Raw genomic sequence first — 19,774 nt, 5'->3', positions numbered from 1 at the left:
AAAATGGATTTAAATGTCCACCAATGAGAATTACATCAAGCGAATTAGATTCTTAGAAATCGTCGAGTGACAGTTTTAAAAAAAGACCATATCGACATCATAAAGCTCACTTGAAACTCATCTCTTCATTACTTTTAGTGGATACAATTATTCGAAAATAAATTTAAAAAGACATTCACATTCGCAGATGGCAGAAATATATTCACCTATACATATGTTAGGCATTTTACTTGATATCGTTCATATTGCAGGGTAACATATCTTAAGAATAAATGCAAAAGGGACTAAGGTAATCAAAACTAACGCCCGTGCATGTGACTGCCTGTTATTGTAAATTTCAGCGAGATTTACTTAGAGTAGGTACAGAAGTTCTCTTGCTCGACCAGTAATAGAGCAGATCAATATAGCATCTAGAGCTGGTCAGGCCAAAATACGTTTTAAATTGAAATATGTACGTAATAATCGTTGTAATAACTAAATAAAAATAAACAAAAAACTTATTTAACCTATCTACTACTCGTAGTTTATATTCCACTATATACACACAATTTAGCTTAATACCTATATAAACATTGTTTTGTTTTGTTCTGGCCTAGAACCAGGCGGTAGTATGCCTGACGCATACCTGGTCTCGGAGACTTGCTCTGGAGTGACAAGATAGACCGACTTATGGACCTTAAATTTGGGGATATGGATCCCGCTGATCGGGCAGCCGTTATTGGGTACGAGGACCCGGTGACTCTATGGACTCGCGAACTTGAGTTAACACACGACTGGAAACTTTACCTGTTTGTTTAACTTCCAGCAGCCTTTTAAATCTTCGTAGTGGCTGCTCCAATACTGATGACATTGAATGCCAACAGCTTGTGCGGAAAGCAAGCATAATTGGAAGACGTCATGACATTCCATGACGTCGACATCGCTCTAATCTAGGAAACTTTCCTGAAACCTTCGCATCGTCATTCTTTCGGGCACCTAAACATTGCACGTGTCTATACTTCTTTGAAGTCGGTTACATTAACATGTATTTTTAAGCAACAAAAAATATATAGAGAAATTAATAACCGCATTACGTTTTATTTGAAAAGTCTTATTAATATTCTGAAATTATACAAGAGATTTTTAGTACAGAAAACTTTTAATTCCACACTCGTCGTATGAGCTCTGTCGGTACTACCTGTATCGGCTTGGTATTTTCAGAGAGTTCCTCGTATACGAATGGTTACGAAACCACACCGAAAAGGTACCAGAAGCGGCATCGAACCCGTCTGTCTGCCCGACCGCCGTGGTTGTCCCCCAGGTCCGCTCAGTACCATCGAAGCAGTCGCGCGGGTACTACTATCGTCGCCATCGCGTACCAAACATAACGCCTGGCTTTTGTATGAAAAACTATGATTAAACAGAACTGAACCGACCTCATTTCACTTTCAAATCGGTCGTTATATGTCTGACTAGAGCGGTACCACTTTCCTCGAGCTGTTTCATCGTTGATATTGTTGTTTTATATTTTTTCTTCGGGGTACTTCGACATTCGGAATAATGGTGCTCAGTATCAGTGTGCTGTGCGGATTAGTTTTGGTAGCAACATGTGCTGCTGCAGGTAAGATATCATCGACGTTTTATATCTGGTAGTACCGTCGTTATAAAGTAACGACTCCGTTGTCTCAAGGTCGATTATGACACAGATTATATATAGCTTATTTTAAAACACATCTCACAAGTACAACTAACACTTTCAATTTTGTTAGACAGAGGTGGAACCGAAGAATCAAGTACTACGAATGTAAAAACAAGTTTTATGAACTAGACTTTTATTGCGAGACACTTTTAATGACCATCGAAGGGGTTATCGAGTAATAATATGGTCGTACCGCGATCACACAACCTGACAAGTAGACCGCGGTACTGCTTTGTTGAAATGAAGTTCAATGACAATATCTCTTAGTAGTATCCACTGATCATTGTTTAATATGAATAATATTTTGTTGTGTTAGGCTGTACCAAGGCTCTAACTAACCTTTCACGTTTCATTACATTCTAGTATCAGTACTATTTGTTGACTTGTAATGAGGTGCGTAATTTTTTTATGAATCGATTAAATAAAAACCGATATGAATTAAATTAATAGGCAATATTAATTTTCGTATAAAATAGCACGAATACGGTAATGAAAGTAAAACGATTTGGAATCATCTTATGATTTGTCATCTGTTTGTTCTCTAAAGCGAACTGCAACTATATATAGTTACACGAGTGTAGGTAGCGAAACTTTCTCCATAATATCACGTCATCGTTATTCTAATTCATTTAGATGAAAACTGTCGGTATTACTAACTAATTAGCAAAAGCTCTGGTGCATTTATTAAAGAAAAAAATGTGAATGGAAAAATGTCAGATAACGAACGAAATGTCAAGGATTGTGGTGACTATACATACGAATCAATAAGAAAGACGTCTTGCTAAATAGGTAGTATTTATTTTGGGATTTGTTCTGTTGTTAAAATAATATTTTTTAAGAGTATTTTGACATTTTAATTAAGTTATTGGTCAAAATTGTTTAAAAACCTTTTTTTAATTTATGATTGATAAACATTAGTTGACACTAAAAGAAGGATTATTTATATTACATATTACAATTAATAATTTTATTAATTTGGTTTCATATAAAATACATTTATTTTTGAAAATTTTCTTGTATAAGTTCTGCATTGTTACAGTTTTATTACTTTATTAATATGAATTTATCACATTATTCATACCATATTATTACCATATTTCTATTAAATTAATATAAAAAGAAATTAAAATGTTGTAATTGTTTTAATTTAATAGAAACAAATAAGGAAGTTATAAAGGATAAAACGCTAAATAAGTATTATTGAAGATATCGTCTTATTTGATCGTTAAAGCAAATTATACAGCTTTCAATGTATCGCGTTTTTTTTCAGTCTTTTATTATTATTCTTTATATCTTATTTAATTTTTTTGCAAGAAAATACATATTATATATTCTGTCAATTTAAAGTAATACAGTAGTTGTACGTACAGGCTAATAAAGAATTGTAACAATATTTAAAACCAATTTACCTAAATTATATGAATTTTTTGAGTGCTGAAACAATATTTGGTATTAGCTATTTTTATCGCCCACAATTTTCTTACAATATGATATCGAAAAATAAAATTAATAGTTTTTTTCTTACAATTTTTACTTACAATAATATTAAATTGGCAAAATATGATTGGGCGCATATGTTTTTTTAATTTCCTTTTCTTTTTCACTGTAAAGTTAGGTACATATCGGCTTCTTCGAGGTGTTGAATTTTGTTGAAGCAACCAACAGTAATTACCAATGATGTTGATTTTATATCGTCCAACTCTTTTATCTCCCACTGAAACTGCCTCTATTTCTTTTAACTTATTTCTTATATAAGGTTTCAGGAAAATGGTTAAGAAGGTCGTGCAATAAATTTGTTTTAACCATCATCAAATAAACAAGAGTTTTGTCTTATGATTTTATCATATTAGAGACCAAATACTTAGCTAAAACTTCTAAAATGATATTCAAGCCGCGTCTTCCTTTGAACTTAGTATTGCTTATAAGTTGAAATCTTTATATGAACCCATGAACTTTTCCACACAAATGTTTAAAATAGCCATCATCTTTAGGTAAAGATTTTACAAATTATATTACACATTTAAGCCCAATTATATACTTAACGGTATATAATATATATATATATATATATATATATATATATATATATATATATATATATAATTATATTTTAGATCTAGTAAAGCTTTGTGCAAAATGTTTTAATTCATAGAAAACGAATGACTGATTTATCACAACTGCCAACATCATAATATATTATTTTATTCTATTACTGTTTTATTATTATTATCGAGTTTGAATAGTAAAATGTATTTGTATATTGTTGGGTAGTGTGACTTTTTTAGTGTTGTTTTAAGTTCACCAAATAATAGAGAAATATCAGAGCTAAAATAATTATAAATGTTGTTTTATCCTTGGCCTATATAACCTATAATTATGTTATATTAGTTCCATTAATATGTAATAAATATTTAGAACATTAAACCCAAAAAGCATCTATTTATACAAAGGACTATCAAGTTTGTTCATTATATTTCAGTAAAATTAAAGTTTTATTTTCTGTTTAATAAACACTGAAACTCCAATTAAACTCTAGTTAACAAAAAATTATCTAAAATATATTAATGAAGAAGCAAAAATATAAATATATATATAAGGACCTAAAACACATTAATAAAAGAGAAATAAGCTAACAAATAGTGAAAATCCATATAAACCCTAGCTATTGAAAAGAAGAATTTCAAGTATATTAAATAAATAAAAATAAATAGCCGGCTTGGTGGCGCAGTGGTAAAGGCAACAGGACGGTCCTCCTACTGTTGCGATAGCCGCGGGTTCGAATCCTGCTGGGGATGGTCGTAAATTTATGTTTTTGATTGTTTAATATTTGTGATTGTTCTAGGCAAGAGTGTAAAATCCGACAAGGAAAATGATCCCAGTCACGGTTAACCAGGTTGGATAAGACCGTGGTTCGGAGCCCACGTTAAATAGTAGGTCTAGTCCAGATAAATCCATAGTTGGTAAAAGGAGACTTTAAAATACGTAAAAAAAATTAAAAAAATACTATAATATGAAGAATATAAGCAATTAAAACAGTGCAGTTTTCTATCGTAACTTCTATTTGTTATTCTCTCTTCAATTATTATGTCCCATATTATTATGTCTCTATATTAGTCCATATTTAATTAGATTTTTCAATAACTCTTGGAATTATAAAAATTAATATCTCTTATGTGGAAAAAACACGTATTGTCAAAATCCAATTTTAATATATTTTTCCACGAAGTCTCCATACTATATGCGTTTTTAGCGAGCTCGTTCATATATTTCTGGTATAAAAACATGTTAGATTATTATATCCTTTATTTTCAGAAGATTAGTATCGCAGTTTTGGTTAAACATGTTTTCCAGTGTCAACGATGATGTTTAAAATGGATAATTTTAAGAGATTTAGCAACAAATTTGGAAGTTATTTTTTTAGTTAATTCTGATTACTATTTTTGTTCAATGTAGTCCGCCAAACTGTCATTAATTTGCTTTCGGAGTCTAACACAATTTCTTTTTAAGCTTTGCTCTAGTATGTTTGTCACGCTCTGCCCATTGTTTAATCCTTCTAAAGTTATCACAATCAATACGTTTTTTATGGCATGCAGTAATTCGATTAATAAATAGGTCAATTTAGTGCTCAATAAAAAGAAATTATAGTTGTAAGATACATTGTTTTTTTTGGTTAATTGATGCTATCAATATTATAATATAATATATTCCATTTTAAGTAACGTTCGTAGCTTTTAAAAATAATCTTGCGTCACAGTTTAGTGCGAGACTATTTTGAAAATATTTATTTAGAATTATCCAAAAGAAATCATTTTAATCTCCGTAAAAATTATAAATGGTTCAAGCAAATATCATTCACTTTCATATTGTAAATTGTAATTTGCATTCTAAATGACTGCATATGCTCTAGATGTTTCTTTTAAATTTTTTATGGTATAAATATATATTCAAAAAAAAAAACGTTTAAAGAGAAAATCTAATCGAAAAATTTTAGAAGTTAATTAGTTTAGTTTTTACAATTCAAAAACATTTATGACGTATATTAAAGCATGTATATTAAAATAATTGTTTTAGTCTGTATATATTTTTACGGAATTTTATAAACTACATGTAAAATATTTTAGGTGTATAAAAAACTTCCACGTTTTGTTAAAACTAGACGTCACTAATAAATTATGTCAAAGTTTCTGGATGTAAAATCTCTTACATATTTTATTGAGAATATAGGAGAATTACTGAACTCTTTTCTTTCTCTTTTTCCTGTCTCTGTCACATTAAATGCTCAAAGTCTTAAGATATGAAGAGAGCCATAAATCAAAGGCAATTTTTTCAATTAAAGGTTTTTGGATCTCTGTGAGTTATGTGAGATATAGTTGATAAACTTATTGTTAACCCTAACCGGTAAGAAGTTAGGTTTAATATATAATAAAATACTGTATACAAATTTAATTTTATAAACAGATTATTGTGCCTTCCAATTTTTCCACGTGATTTTATTTAAACATTTATTATAAAAAATCCGTCAAATATTTTTATTCTTGTTACTGAAGAATAAATGATGCTGCACAAACTTTTTGAACAACCTACTATAATTCATTAAAGCTTTTGTAGGTATAAGGAAGAAGCTATCTAAAGAAGCCACATATTTGAACAAAACATTATAGCATGGCATGTTTTTAGTATCATCGTTTATATATATATATATAATATGCTTTAAAAGAAAACGAAACAACAAAAGCGGCGTAACGAATGAACATCCTGAATCGTCAACAAGACGGTGCATTCGAGCGCATCTTCACGAATAAGTAATTAATCGAATAAAACTGTTCATAGCTGAATTGTGTATGTTCCTCATTTTTTTTGTCTTTTTCCTTTACGATGAACAGTTAGGTTTTATTAAAATGTTCAGCTGGCGGCGGCGTTCGTCGAAATCGACGACCTTCAAACCGCCACAACCGCACACATTTGCATCGTAAGTCGATCCACGTAGTGGCCAAACTTGGTCCGACAATTCCTTGGAATGATGCAAGTTTTTTTGGTATTTAATTGCTAGGATGGGGATATTCATTTATTATAAAAATGTATTTATAAAATAATTCAAGTAAATTTGTATTGGAAATATTTTTGATATAATAGTATACTAATCTCACAATAATTGAATGTAATTGCATCTATTGCTTTGAATCTGTTTTATTGCCTTGGCTGCAAATATAGATAAGATACTGTACACAATGACTTCGTGGGTTGGAAACTATATCAATTCATCATTAGCTTGTGCCGTTTGTCTTAATTTTCTATAGTCACTGTTGTAATTTTAATTAAATAGTAGAAGTATTATTATTATAATTAAGATCTCTTATTAAGCTTTATTTCATTAATCTAAGTGCGTGTATTGTGATGATAATTTTTTTGCAAGGTTTTAGTTTTGCAGCGATCCAATCATTGTTGTATTTTTGCAATTCTTTAGAATTTCGAAGCAATTCAAGCAATGTTGCATCTATCTGGACAAGTAGTAATCAGAAGGCTTCGCTGCGAAACCTTAAACAGTTCGAAAAGGCATTTTTCATCACTTGTAAAGTATTCTTTTAAGTATTTAAATATTGTTTATATTCTTCACGAGTTTGAACTGGATTTTCCTTGAACATAATTCTTCAGCAAAATCAGCCGTTTGGATGAAAGATGAAGCGAGCAGTTCAAAACAGATATGGATCAAGGATAGAATGGTTGCCATCGATCGTCAACTGTGGCGTTACTTGGTGAAGAATGTTCGAAGTTCTGTAGTTCCAACAGTAGCGTATTACTTGAGAAATAGACATTCTCCTGAGTGTCGGTTATTTATTGATGATGATGATAAAGATGTTGAGATCTAGTGTAGTATTTAGACAACTCTAAATAATTAATCAAGCTTTTGCTAGTTTTTTAAATAATAAAAAAACGTGTAAATATATTTATTAATTTTAAATAGTTTACTAAATTTGTCATCCAGTCTTATGGGTATGTATTAATACTTATTCGTTAACATATAAATGATATAATATAGTAATCTGTTGATAACAGTGGAGACGTACTTGAAACAATAATTATTATCCGTCGGAAATCGCGAAAGCTCAGGGTGAAAATTGCCGCATTTTCCGTCTCGCCAGCGATAAAAATCATTTTTAATGGTACAGAGAGCATAATTTTCGAACTAATTTGCACATAATGGGGGAATCTGATTCGTAACTCGGCTCATTTAATTTTAAGCAGCAGGGGGTGAGGCTCAGCGTGTCGTATTTTTGATGCGCAAGCTGAAATCCGCTCCTTTATCTTTACCTCAGCGACATCTCTCCTGATATCTGATTACCGCTATCAATTAATACAAAAGTTAAGGTTTTAGCGCTAATGAGACAAAAGTGATGGCATTTTGTAATTATAGCAAACGAAGATTTGATGAAAAACATAGTAATATAAAAGTACATAAATGTAAACATAGTACGTGTAATTATTTTTTAAGAAAATTTGTGTTATTATCTCTAAATAGAATAAAAAATATATTTTTATTATCTATTTTGAACAACCCAATAAAGAAAACAAAGCTATTGACGATTGGCCCAATTACCATTTTTGAATTGATCAAGATATTTCATATTAGTTATATAAAAATTAAAAAGTTATTTAAAAAAATTCAATATAAATTTGGTTGATTAAAAAAAATGTTAGAAAAAAAAGAACAGAAAAATAAATGATCAATAAATTACAATTAATCAGTACAGAGGCCACTCTTTCTTCTCTCATCTTTGATCCAGATAATCGAATTATCGTAAAATGCCTGAAAAAGTTTAAACATTTTAAAAGGAGTATGTAAAACTAACATGATTGCATGAAAATGTCTTTTTCTATTGATATATGATATTAGTGGAGACATGGATACATAAATACTATAGATTACATACTATAGATACTATGAAGACATGGAAAAATCATTCAAAATATCTAAGAACTAACAATGTAAAAGCTTCTGGTTTTACGGGCGGAGATAGCGTTATTATTTTTTGTTAATTACTAAGTATGAATTATATTTCATTGTTTCTCCGGTGATATTCTAATAAGTAATCGGTAAGCTCATGAGCTTTTGATTGAATGAGTGATAAAAAAATTAGGAAGAAACTTTAAAAGAAGAAGATATATTTTTTGGTGAGTAATTCAATATAAAATGGTTAATTAGAACAGACATTCTAAATTTTAGACATTCTAAAGAAGAAATAATTTCTTTAAAGAAACAAAATTAAAGAATATTTGGTGATGTTGGCGATGGTGACACTACAGGGATAATTTTGATACATTGACTGTTGGCGAATTATAAATTTATCAGAATTTAACAACTAATAGTCAGAAGAGCATTTTTAGAGGTACAACTGCATTAAAGAATATTATATGATTTTAATAGGGCTTTGAGATGTAATTAATGTTACACATGCCGATTATTTTGAAAGAATGAATATATGGTAAATATCAGTTCATATAAAGTAATTTCTGGTAAATATATCGTTATTTACCGAAAAAAACTTGTGGCATATTTACTTGATTTCCACCCAAAAAAAAAGGAAAAAATAGCAAAACTTAATAAGAAGGAAAAACAATAATAGCAGTAAAATATCAAAGTCAAAAATGAAGTAGCTACACATTTTTAGCTCCAATAAGCAAAATTCCTTAGTACAACGACAGGTCTGATGCATGTGTAGAAGGAGGCAATGTTTCTGATCGAATCTGTTTGTATCGTAAATGTCTTTATTCTGTGACAACAGAAGCTATTATGTTGTCAGATTTAGGTTTACGAAGAATGTTCAAGAGAGGAAACGAGATCGGTTGTCTGTGAATTTTATTATGCAAAACAATGCAATATATATTGCTTAAATTTTAACTATTAAGTGCTTGCATGTACTAAAATCACATTGCCGTTTTAAAAAGGCTTTTATGGAGAACATTTTTATAGTACATATTAATCAAAATATTTTTCATAATTTTCTACAATTCTTTTCTTTTTTTTGGTAATATGATACCGTAAGTTATGCTACATCGATGCTAGTAAGCAATACTCAGAATGCGTTATGAATAGTGCGTATGTTGAAGATGACTTTGAGTGTGTTAATCGCTATATTGGACTTTTTGCAACTTTTTTTTTCTTTTTTAGACATTATATTTTAAATCAGTTTTAACAACTCGTAATTTACTCTTGCTGGTCACATCATATGCACAACAAAACTTTATAGTGATTCCCCAGGACTTTTTGTCGCCAGTTACAATATACCAGAGGAAACTTTTAATTTTTGATTGGCATTTCGGGATATTTAAACTATTCAAAATGAGATTGTCAGTCATTTTATATAGTAGTAATGTTCCCTCCTATTTGATATTTCCCATCTCATGCATAGGTTACATCCGAAAATAGTTGATTCATCAATTGCAAAGCCTGTCGGAAAGTTCCTTGCTAGGTTGTCGTCCAACAAGTCTTACAATTCATTATCTTCCAAGTTTTTTGATCCTTTATAACTTTCTTTTGAATTACCATTTTGAAATCGTTGGAACAAAAAAAAAACGAAAGTTAGGATATAATTGAGTAATATTTATAGGTTTCTAAAGATGTTTGGAGTGTCAACAGCGGATTTATTCAAATCCAACAGCAAAAGTAATGAACGTGGAAAATGTAATTTCAGACGTTCGTTGATTAATGTTTCAGTATATACACTAAATAACTCAATAATACTAAATAGAAAACTATTATTTCACGCAGAGAAATCTCAAAACCATCAATTTTAACAGATTTTATATTTACACTTGGCATTTTCACATGAGTTAATTTTCAGCGATATATTAATGAATGTAATTCAATTTAAGCTTAAGACAAACAATTTATTAATTTTTATTTGAGATTTATGTAATTTCTGAGAATAGGTGATTTAAGTGGCACTTGTTGAAGGCTTAAATTTAATAAATGTTCTTTTTTAAATTATGAGAATGTGTGGTCGATCAGTAGTGAACAGCAGTGTATGTTCAGTGAGTTCAGTTAGAAAGCCATATTCTTCTGTCTGGTTATCCTTCAAATCTTGTAGGAATATATACTGACTTTATACAGACTTATACAATAAAACCCATCATACTGTTTTCAAAATAATTTTCTATGGTATTTGGTAACTGTAAAAGGAACAAAATTATTGGGATATACACAATAAACAAGACAAATGTGGCCTAACCTCAAATGTTATCGCCAGTGTTATTTATAATTCCATTAGGGACAAAATTATGAATTATGATACAAAATGATAATATATATATATATATATATATATATATATATATATATATATATATATATATATATATTTTAAAGTCTCCTTTTTACCAACAAGGGCTTATCTGGACTGGACCTACAGTTTAACGTGGGCCCTGAACCACGATCTTCAGCATTAAGCCTACCGACTGGCGAGTGACCAACTTTAGAAATCATCCCAGAAGACATACCCAGCCTGGTTACTGGCGTGACTGGGATGATTATTCCTTGTCGGATTTTCCATTGTTACCTGTAAAGGTTTTCCCAATTACAATCACAAGCATAAAGTACATCTATGCCTTAACAAGATTCGAACCTACCACTGTCGCAACAGTAGGAGGACCGTCCTGTCGTCTTTACCACTACACCATCAAACAATATATTAATAAGATCTGTACTCATATAAACCATCCAGTGCGATCCAAATAAATATCTATTGATTATAAAGTAGTTTTACTACATTTAAACACATTTATTTTCGTATGTAATTATGTCAATAATATATTTAATTTTATACATATTACATGGTCACTTTTGCTGTTTATTCGACGTTTAGTTCCAGACCAGTTTCTGTAATAAATCAATTAGCAATACATCAAAATATTCCGTCTGCCACCTTTCACCTACGGTTCAGCAAACCGAGCAAACCTCCTAAAACTCGCGATGCGAGTTCGATTCGCCGACGTTAGACTTTTTCTCACCGATCCAAATTCACAGTTAATCTCTAATAACACGTTCGCACAAACCGGCTAATTTCAATTTTATTTTCGCGAAAATAAAGCCGCAGGCAACTAATTAGAAAGACCCACGACGTGTTACATATCGCATTCGGTCCGTTTATCGTGGCTGAAAATCGATGTCCCCCCTATCTCCGGATCGAATTTTACTGCCGCGAATAAGTGATATTATAACGGTATCGGATCAAGATCTATCGTCGCCCGACGAAAAAGCTTTCAATTATGATTTGATTATTAATGAGTTCTCTATTACGTAAATATCAGAAAAGTTAGAAATGTGACCGCGGTTTGGTCTATCTATCGTCATTTACATCTAGCTTGGAAGTACCGTTCTTCCGTGCTTCTGGAAACCAGCTGTATAATAGCGATTATTCGCTTTTAATATGCGTTTAAATAGCAATTATTTCAATTTTTGCATGCATGTTAACACATTTTTTGTAACATCGCGATTATTATTTATCGGAAAATTTATTGATGATTTATTAGATAATTATAAATTATAAGATACTTTTTTCTGATATATCTCTCCTTTGTACTAACGACGGTATACCTGGACTGTATTTACTGTTTAGCTTAGGTTCTGAACCAAGGCCCTCGGCATTACACCTATCAACTGGCCAGTAACCAACTTAGGGACCATCCCACAAGACATCCGGTCTTACCATTGTCAGATTTTCCATTGCTGCTTATAAAGATATTCCCAATTACAATCACAAACATAAAGTACATCTATGCTTAAGCAGGATTCGAACCTGCGACTATCGTAACAATAGCAGGACCGTCCTGTCACCTTAAGCATTGCGCCACCAAGTCGGGTATAAAATACTAGTAATAGTCAGATACGGGCTATTATTGTTTAAGTTAAAGGAAGACAAAAAATTTATAAACAAGTAAAATTAAAATACTAGTATAACATTTAAATAAAATAAAGTAAATGCCTGCTCGAATCCTACTGGGTTAGGATAATAAAATATTGTTCGTGATTGTTTATCAATGTCATTGTCCGAATGCTAAGAGTGCAAATTGTGACAAGGGAAATAATCCTAGTCACGCCAGTAACTAAGCTGGGTAAAACCGGATCTTCTGGGATGATCTCCAAGTTGGTCACTGACCAGTCTATAGGTTAAATGCCGAGGATAGTGGTTCGTGGCCCATGTTAAGTAGTAGGTCCATTACAGACAAATCTTTGTTAGTAAAAAGTAGGCTCCAAAAATATAACAAAAAACATAATATAAATAATAAAATATAAGGAGATATATAATATATAAAATATAAAAATATAGGAAAATATAAAATATATAAAAATAATATAAACAAGATATAAATATTTTATAATGTATACAATACAATAATGTACTCATAATGCTCTAGGGACTGTGGGTTATTTTATATTTTCTATATTTTACATATTAATTTTTTTAGATATGCGTTTTCGAAATTTTCACATCTTCCATCAATATACAAATGATGTAACCGTTTGATATTTATAAATGGTTTTACTACTACTCTATTGTATTGCTAACTTTATAATATATTTGTTGTAAATTATTGAGTGTTTTGAATGCCTCTTATGAAAACTGTCCTCTGGAATTATTTTTTTCATGTTTGGTAGGATAAGTCAAGGGCTTCACATCTATGTTATAACTCATGCCGAGCTATATTACAGGAATGTTTGAAAGATAAATATGACCAATGACGTCTGCTGTAGTTTTCTGCCACTCAACTTATTTCGCATTCGAACAGGTTGCTAGTTTATACTACCTCAAATGTATATATATATATATATATATATATATATATATATATATATATATATATATATATATATATATATATATAATCAATCCCGAGCCAATCGGAATTAAGAGAAAGTGGAAGTTAGGGTCAAGTTACGGTAATCAAATGTTTTATATATTGATGTAAGGGTACTCTACAGGAGAAAAGCCAAAGGACAGTAATTTGATAAGCATCAATCGATTCTTTGTAAATCCAACAGAGAACCAGAGAATTTGTTGTTTCACAGATGTCAATTTTATGAATTATGTCAGTATATAAGATTACCTGCACAAACCTGTACAAATTCTAATTGGCCTGGAAATTGTATTCAAGTAGCAACGGTTCTGCTACTACTATATACCTAATGTTTGTGATTGGAAATACCTAAAGTTAACAGTATACAATCCTACCACAGGATCAATCCCCCCATCACGCCAGTAATCAGGCTGGCCTGAGACCCTCTTTGTCGCCCGCAAAACCCAATATTTCTGAAGCCAAAGCGACGTTATCAAAATACCATATGATTCTAGCTGGTCATTCTAGAACAAGAAAAAAAGCGGGTTAAGGCAGGATATCTTCTGGGGTTGTCTCTGAGTTGGTTGCTCGTCAGTCGGTGGTCTTAAAACCGTGGGCCTTCCTTCGGTACCCACGTTGAGCAGTCAGTCCAGACCAAAGAACCAACACAAAAGGACCTATGCAAGGGACACTAAAATAATATATTAGGATTATTTTGGATTGTTCATCTTCTTTCAATAATATGTCTTAAATGATATTATGGTCGAATGTTGTTGGTAAGGTATAGCATGAATGGTTGTTTTATAGTCGGAATAAAATTCCACAAAATAGTTATTTTAGTAAAGTAACAAAAGTTTTGATTAATGAAACTTTGATTTGAAGGAGCTCTCTTTTTGAGATGATCTTATTATTTTATAAAAGTACGGTAATTCAGGATAATCTATAATCAAGCATTGTAGGTTGAATCCAACTCTAGATAGTGGTAGAATTGTTTTTAAGTTTTATAAAAGGTTATAGAATAGAACTAACAAACGAAGACATATTCCAGATTTATTAAATTTATTGAATTTTATAAAGGGTATACATATTTTCTTAGGTAGGGTTCAGTTAAATAAATCAGTTAATAGGTTAGTCACATAAAAATATTGTGTGTTCATTTTATTGATAATATATTTGTGATTTTTTATGACTCTATATTTTATTCATTATTTTGTAAAATAAAATTTACAAATACAGTAATTTGGAGTGAGTCAAACTACTATTTGAGATTAATTATATAATTATTTATTGAAACAATATGGTACCTTTTGTAACGAAGTTGGGGTTACTTAAAATATTAAATCAATGAATATTAACAACGATGAAGAACAAACAATTTCTCACGAAGTATTACATCTCAATCACATTGGTAATTAAGTTAGTTAGAACCGGATGCATGGTAGGCATCAATCAGTAGGTTTCACGGGAATTTATTTAAAAATTAATCAGTTGATTGTTGTGCTCTCTTTAAACAGTAGTCTCAGTAAGTCAGTCGAGGTCAACATGTAATATACTCCACCGTTCAAAAGTTTTGAATCATCCTGTTTTTAATTGACATAAAAGTATTGCATTGAATATTTAAATAAACTTAATACTAACAATAATCATAAGTTATAGCTACAACCAACAAAACTGCTAAATGCTTATAAATTTTCCCTTTCAATTTTGAAAAAAACGGGTCAAAAGTTTCCTACCTCTCCAATTGTTGATATCTTTGAATTGGCGGATTTACTTATTGCTTTTAGGTTGTTATGGTCCAATCTTTTAAAAATGGGTTTACAATTTCAAAAACTATTAGATTAGAGTTCAGTGTAGATTTCGACGTTCTTGTATTAGCATAAAATAGCAAAGAGGAAACAGATTTCTCTTAAATATTGGAGTTCTATCTGTACTTTGAGACTGGACGGGTATTCCGTGCGCAAAATTGCAGAAAAGGTTCATTATAGATACATTATAGGAAAACGACCAACTGTTATGTTATCGAAACAAAATCGACATTAAACTAGCGGTAATTTGAGCTGCAGTGTATGTTAAAACTAAACAGGAGAAAAGCTAGTTTCAACCACAACTATAAAGAGTCATGTACTATCTACTGTCCTGAGAGGATGCCTATGAAAACCAAGACTAACTAATATTTATAAATGAATAGATTGGAGTAGCCTAATACATTGGAAACAAAGATGTTGGAAAAATGATCCTAAATTTCAAATTTTTGGATCTAGTAGATATATTTTTTATAAGCTAATTAAAAGGCTAATGGGCTTCAGAAGCATTCACTGTCCAAATAGTTAAGCATGGGGGTTGTAGAGCAATCTTTTGGGGATACCTTGGCACAAGGACCCTACATATCCGTCAAATTTGGAGCGAAAAAATGAATAATCGATACACGACTCTCATATCGAATTAATATGGAATTAACTTGATAGAAAATTATAGATTCGATGCCCATTGAACTCATAGAACTCATAGAATCCTCATAGTTGAGGGAACACCAAAAAAAAAATTAATGGAAGACACTGGACTTCAAATACTTGAAATACATGAAAAATGTACTTATTAATTTGTATTAAATATGTTTAACTAGCTTTAATTAATGTCAGTCTAAGGTTAGTCTAAAGTTTCAATAGTTAAAATTTGAGCTTTTGAATGTTAATTTATCTGTTTTGTTGTAATTTTTTAAATTATTTTATTTTTCCCAAACATATGAACGATAATTTTGATTATATATGAAATATAAGTTGCAATATCGGCAAATACGTGCATCAAATCTCTAGTCAGAAGGATGTTAATATTCAACAAAATGACAAAGCACAGCTCAAAGGTTAATGTAAAGCAGAATTATGGTTTGTTCTGCCATCGTTCGAAAAAGAATTAAATTTCCTCGAGCTCCTGTTAAACAGCTGTATAATAGCAATTATTCGCTTTCAATCTGCATTTAAATAGCAATTATTTAAATTTAGTTCTTCTTTTTGCTTGTTAAGTTTTTTTTGCTCGTCGTGTTTATAGGGCATCAGAAAAATGATTGGTATTTTTTAGCAGTTAATTTATATCAATTTATACTTGTATTTTAATCGGTTCTATTATACAAAGGATGTTCCTTATTATCGAGAACTTTTGCTATTTTCATAGGATCATTATCTTGTCAATATAAGGTAATGATTTTTACGTTTTCATTTATGATATGATTATTAAAGGTTTTATTATTCTGATGTGGCTATCGTCATCTTCGTCTAGCTGCAGCTGCACTTTTTTAAAGCAGTACTGTATATCTTTCATATTAAAAATTATTGAATAGTTTATTGAAATAATTATTAAATGTATTAAACAAAACAGATTCCTTTGTTATCAAAAATTTTGTAATACTAATTGAAATATATTGTTTAGAATTTATATTATTATCAAATATTTTGAATTGTTATTCTATCTCCATAATGTCTTGAATAATTTTATCTTTTAGTTACTTAATATATTGTAATATATTGTTCTTGATATAATTAAATTGATGTCCAGAAATTATACTAACCACATACGTCATTAGCTAATTCAGTTTCACATTGATTACTTGATAAATCTCTAACAATCAGATATCATATTGATATAATAGAGATCTTTGAAAATATATGCTCAGAAAAGTGCATACTAAAACGGCGGATGAAATTATTATATATTAACTATTAATATCTCTGCAATATTCGAGATAAATTAACTTTACAAAAATAAATGGATGCAAATTGGCCTTTAGCATCGAGCCATATTTAAATATTACTATTTGTTGACTAATTTCAACATTAGTTACAATTACTTCCGGTTTAACATATAAAATCAAAATATTAATAACCACTGTTTGTCTTCAAAAATGTCCTGTTTATATTTTTATAATTAAAAATAATGTCCATCACGAGAAACTATATCTTTCCATCTTTCCAATAGTATAGTAGTGTTAATTTCACCTCGGAAACACTAATATATATCTATAAGATTAACTCACGTAATATAACTTCTAAAAAATATAATATTTCAAAGTGTTATAAATAGAATAAAAGTAAAAGTAGAAAGGTGTTTAAGTATCAAGTTTTGTAATGAAAAATGCTACTTGTTCTTCAATCAATTGATTACTAAAGACTCACGTCGTTTCGACTAAGGTTCTTGATCACTACCTCGCATAAATCATTGTTAGACATTCCAAATTTAAAATACTTCCTTTCTTCTTTGTTGAATAACCCTAACTATTATTTTTTAAATACATTCCCATGTATGCTGAGTTCTCCACTTCCACAAATATATACATAGACCCATTCCTCTGATAAGGGCAACTCCAAACAACTACACACGGTCCACAATGTTAGCTCTATGGGCCTTATAAATCTAATAACAGGTGTAGAGTATACGTGCATTTGTTTTGTTAATCTAGTGCGCCATGAATTGGCAATTATGTAAACATGAGTATGGTCTATCTGATCGAGAAGTTCTAACTACGAACTGTCCTATTAGATATTAACTGTCGTATGTCGTTTTATAGAAATAAGCTTTTAAGAGAAGAATCTTTTAAGTAAAAGTTTTAAATATATTTTATTGAAAACTTTATTCAGAAAACTGTTTCTGTCTTCTAAAAATAAATGATGATTCAAAGCAAATTTTATAAAATCTCCAATCTTGTATAAAATCTTCATTCAAACAAAAATTTAAGTCAAATTAAGACATTTTCTAGTTCATCTAGAATGCTGAACTGAAGATGTAAGTTACAAGAAAATAGATACTTGTTTGAATAATTTTTTTAATTGTCTAAAGAGAACAGCAATATCTTTATCATATTTAAAATGTTAGTTTTTTAATAAATGATGCAGTTGGTTAAGTTATTTAACATTAGCAGAACATATTGTAGTGTGTTTGTGTAGATTTGCCAAAACTATGAAAAAAGATGGTGTAGAATTTTTTTGAAACAATAATTAAAAGATATAGTTCAATTGCGTATGAAACAAAATTTCAATAAAGCTTAATTAAATGTTATTAATAATATAGCTTCTCTATAATATATAGAACAGACTAATTAATTATTAAACGTGTTTTCATACGTCACAGTTTTGCAGATGCCATAAAACCTTTTATATATACGTTTTGAAATTAACGTTGGCGATTTTCACCTTTTAATAACTCGAAAAAGTTTAACGACTTCAAGTGAAAAACAATAAAGTGACGATAATCATTGTTAATGTTATTTTATGTATAAACGAAAAGATTTCTTTCTGCGTTTCGATTGTTCATCTCGCCTTTGGCCTGTATTGTGGGCGTCCTCGATTGAGAGAAATCAATTTTTATTTATGAGATTGTTTCAGCTATTTATCATTAGTTTTTGTTGTTACACATCCTGCTATATAGAAATTGATAAGTTGGAGTGATTTATATTCATACATTATGTATGTACATTTGTATTCTCATTTTTATTTTTGTTATTGTTATTATATATATTAGATATGAAAATGTAAATGCCTTTTCTAACTTTAATTTAGTTTATTCAAAATAATAGGTTATTTTAATTAATAACCGATCAGGAAAAGGTAATTTAGGTTTTTTATAGCGAATTTATTTATATAAACTTTATGATTATATACTTTTTTATTTAATGTTTAATACTTATCTGTGTCGTTTTGACCGATGGCTTGTACTGGTATAACCAGAAATCTCTCCTTGTCAACTAAACAATCTGTCAATTATCGGCCAGTTGCTAAAACGTATGTGGTCTAGAGTTGTCAACTGTCTGTTTCAATAGCCTTACTTGTTAACAGTGGAGGCCAAGTTTGAATAGCATATTTCTTCATTTCTTGATTAACATGAGCTTTGCGATTATTTGTTAACTTTGTTAGGCGTTCGATCAAGATGTTTTTATCATCCGTTATCGTTCTTTTTAGAAATGGCTTGAGATGCGTGTATGTGTTGATATGTGTCCATAGTTATTTTCCGGTTTTTGTAACAGATTTCACTGGTCATAAATATGCAATGTTATGATTTCTTACATATAGCCTGACTAATAAAATTTGGCTCTGGTTTTATTTTGCCTTTGATGTAATGATATGTAATGTTAATATGTATGTGCGTATATGTACTAATATTCTGAGGAAAATTGCAGACATTAGGCGCTAAGGTTCACTAGTACCAACCAAGATCGACTTTTATAGGCTGATTCGGTTATATGTTCTGAAGCATCAGACAGTACTCACACAGCACAGA

At 30.1% G+C, this 19,774-nt stretch overlaps 1 protein-coding gene across 1 annotated transcript in view; it reads left to right on the top strand.

The window, feature by feature from the left end:
• The first annotated feature begins 1,270 nt into the window (after positions 1-1,270).
• Positions 1,271-19,774, top strand: part of qsm (Zona pelucida superfamily protein qsm) — a 220,937-nt gene continuing 202,433 nt past the window's right edge. Inside the window, exon 1 of the mRNA XM_076403308.1 lies at positions 1,271-1,600. Within this exon, the coding sequence (XP_076259423.1) occupies positions 1,540-1,600 (61 nt within the window). The 5' untranslated portion in view covers positions 1,271-1,539. The remainder of the gene's footprint in view (positions 1,601-19,774) is intronic.

Source organism: Rhynchophorus ferrugineus, unplaced genomic scaffold (genome assembly GCF_030347505.1).
Source record: "Rhynchophorus ferrugineus isolate W39M unplaced genomic scaffold, kcgeb_rfMv2 rfM4, whole genome shotgun sequence".
In the NCBI taxonomy this organism is placed as follows: domain Eukaryota; kingdom Metazoa; phylum Arthropoda; class Insecta; order Coleoptera; family Curculionidae; genus Rhynchophorus; species Rhynchophorus ferrugineus.
This window is presented reverse-complemented; position numbering and strand designations above follow the sequence as displayed.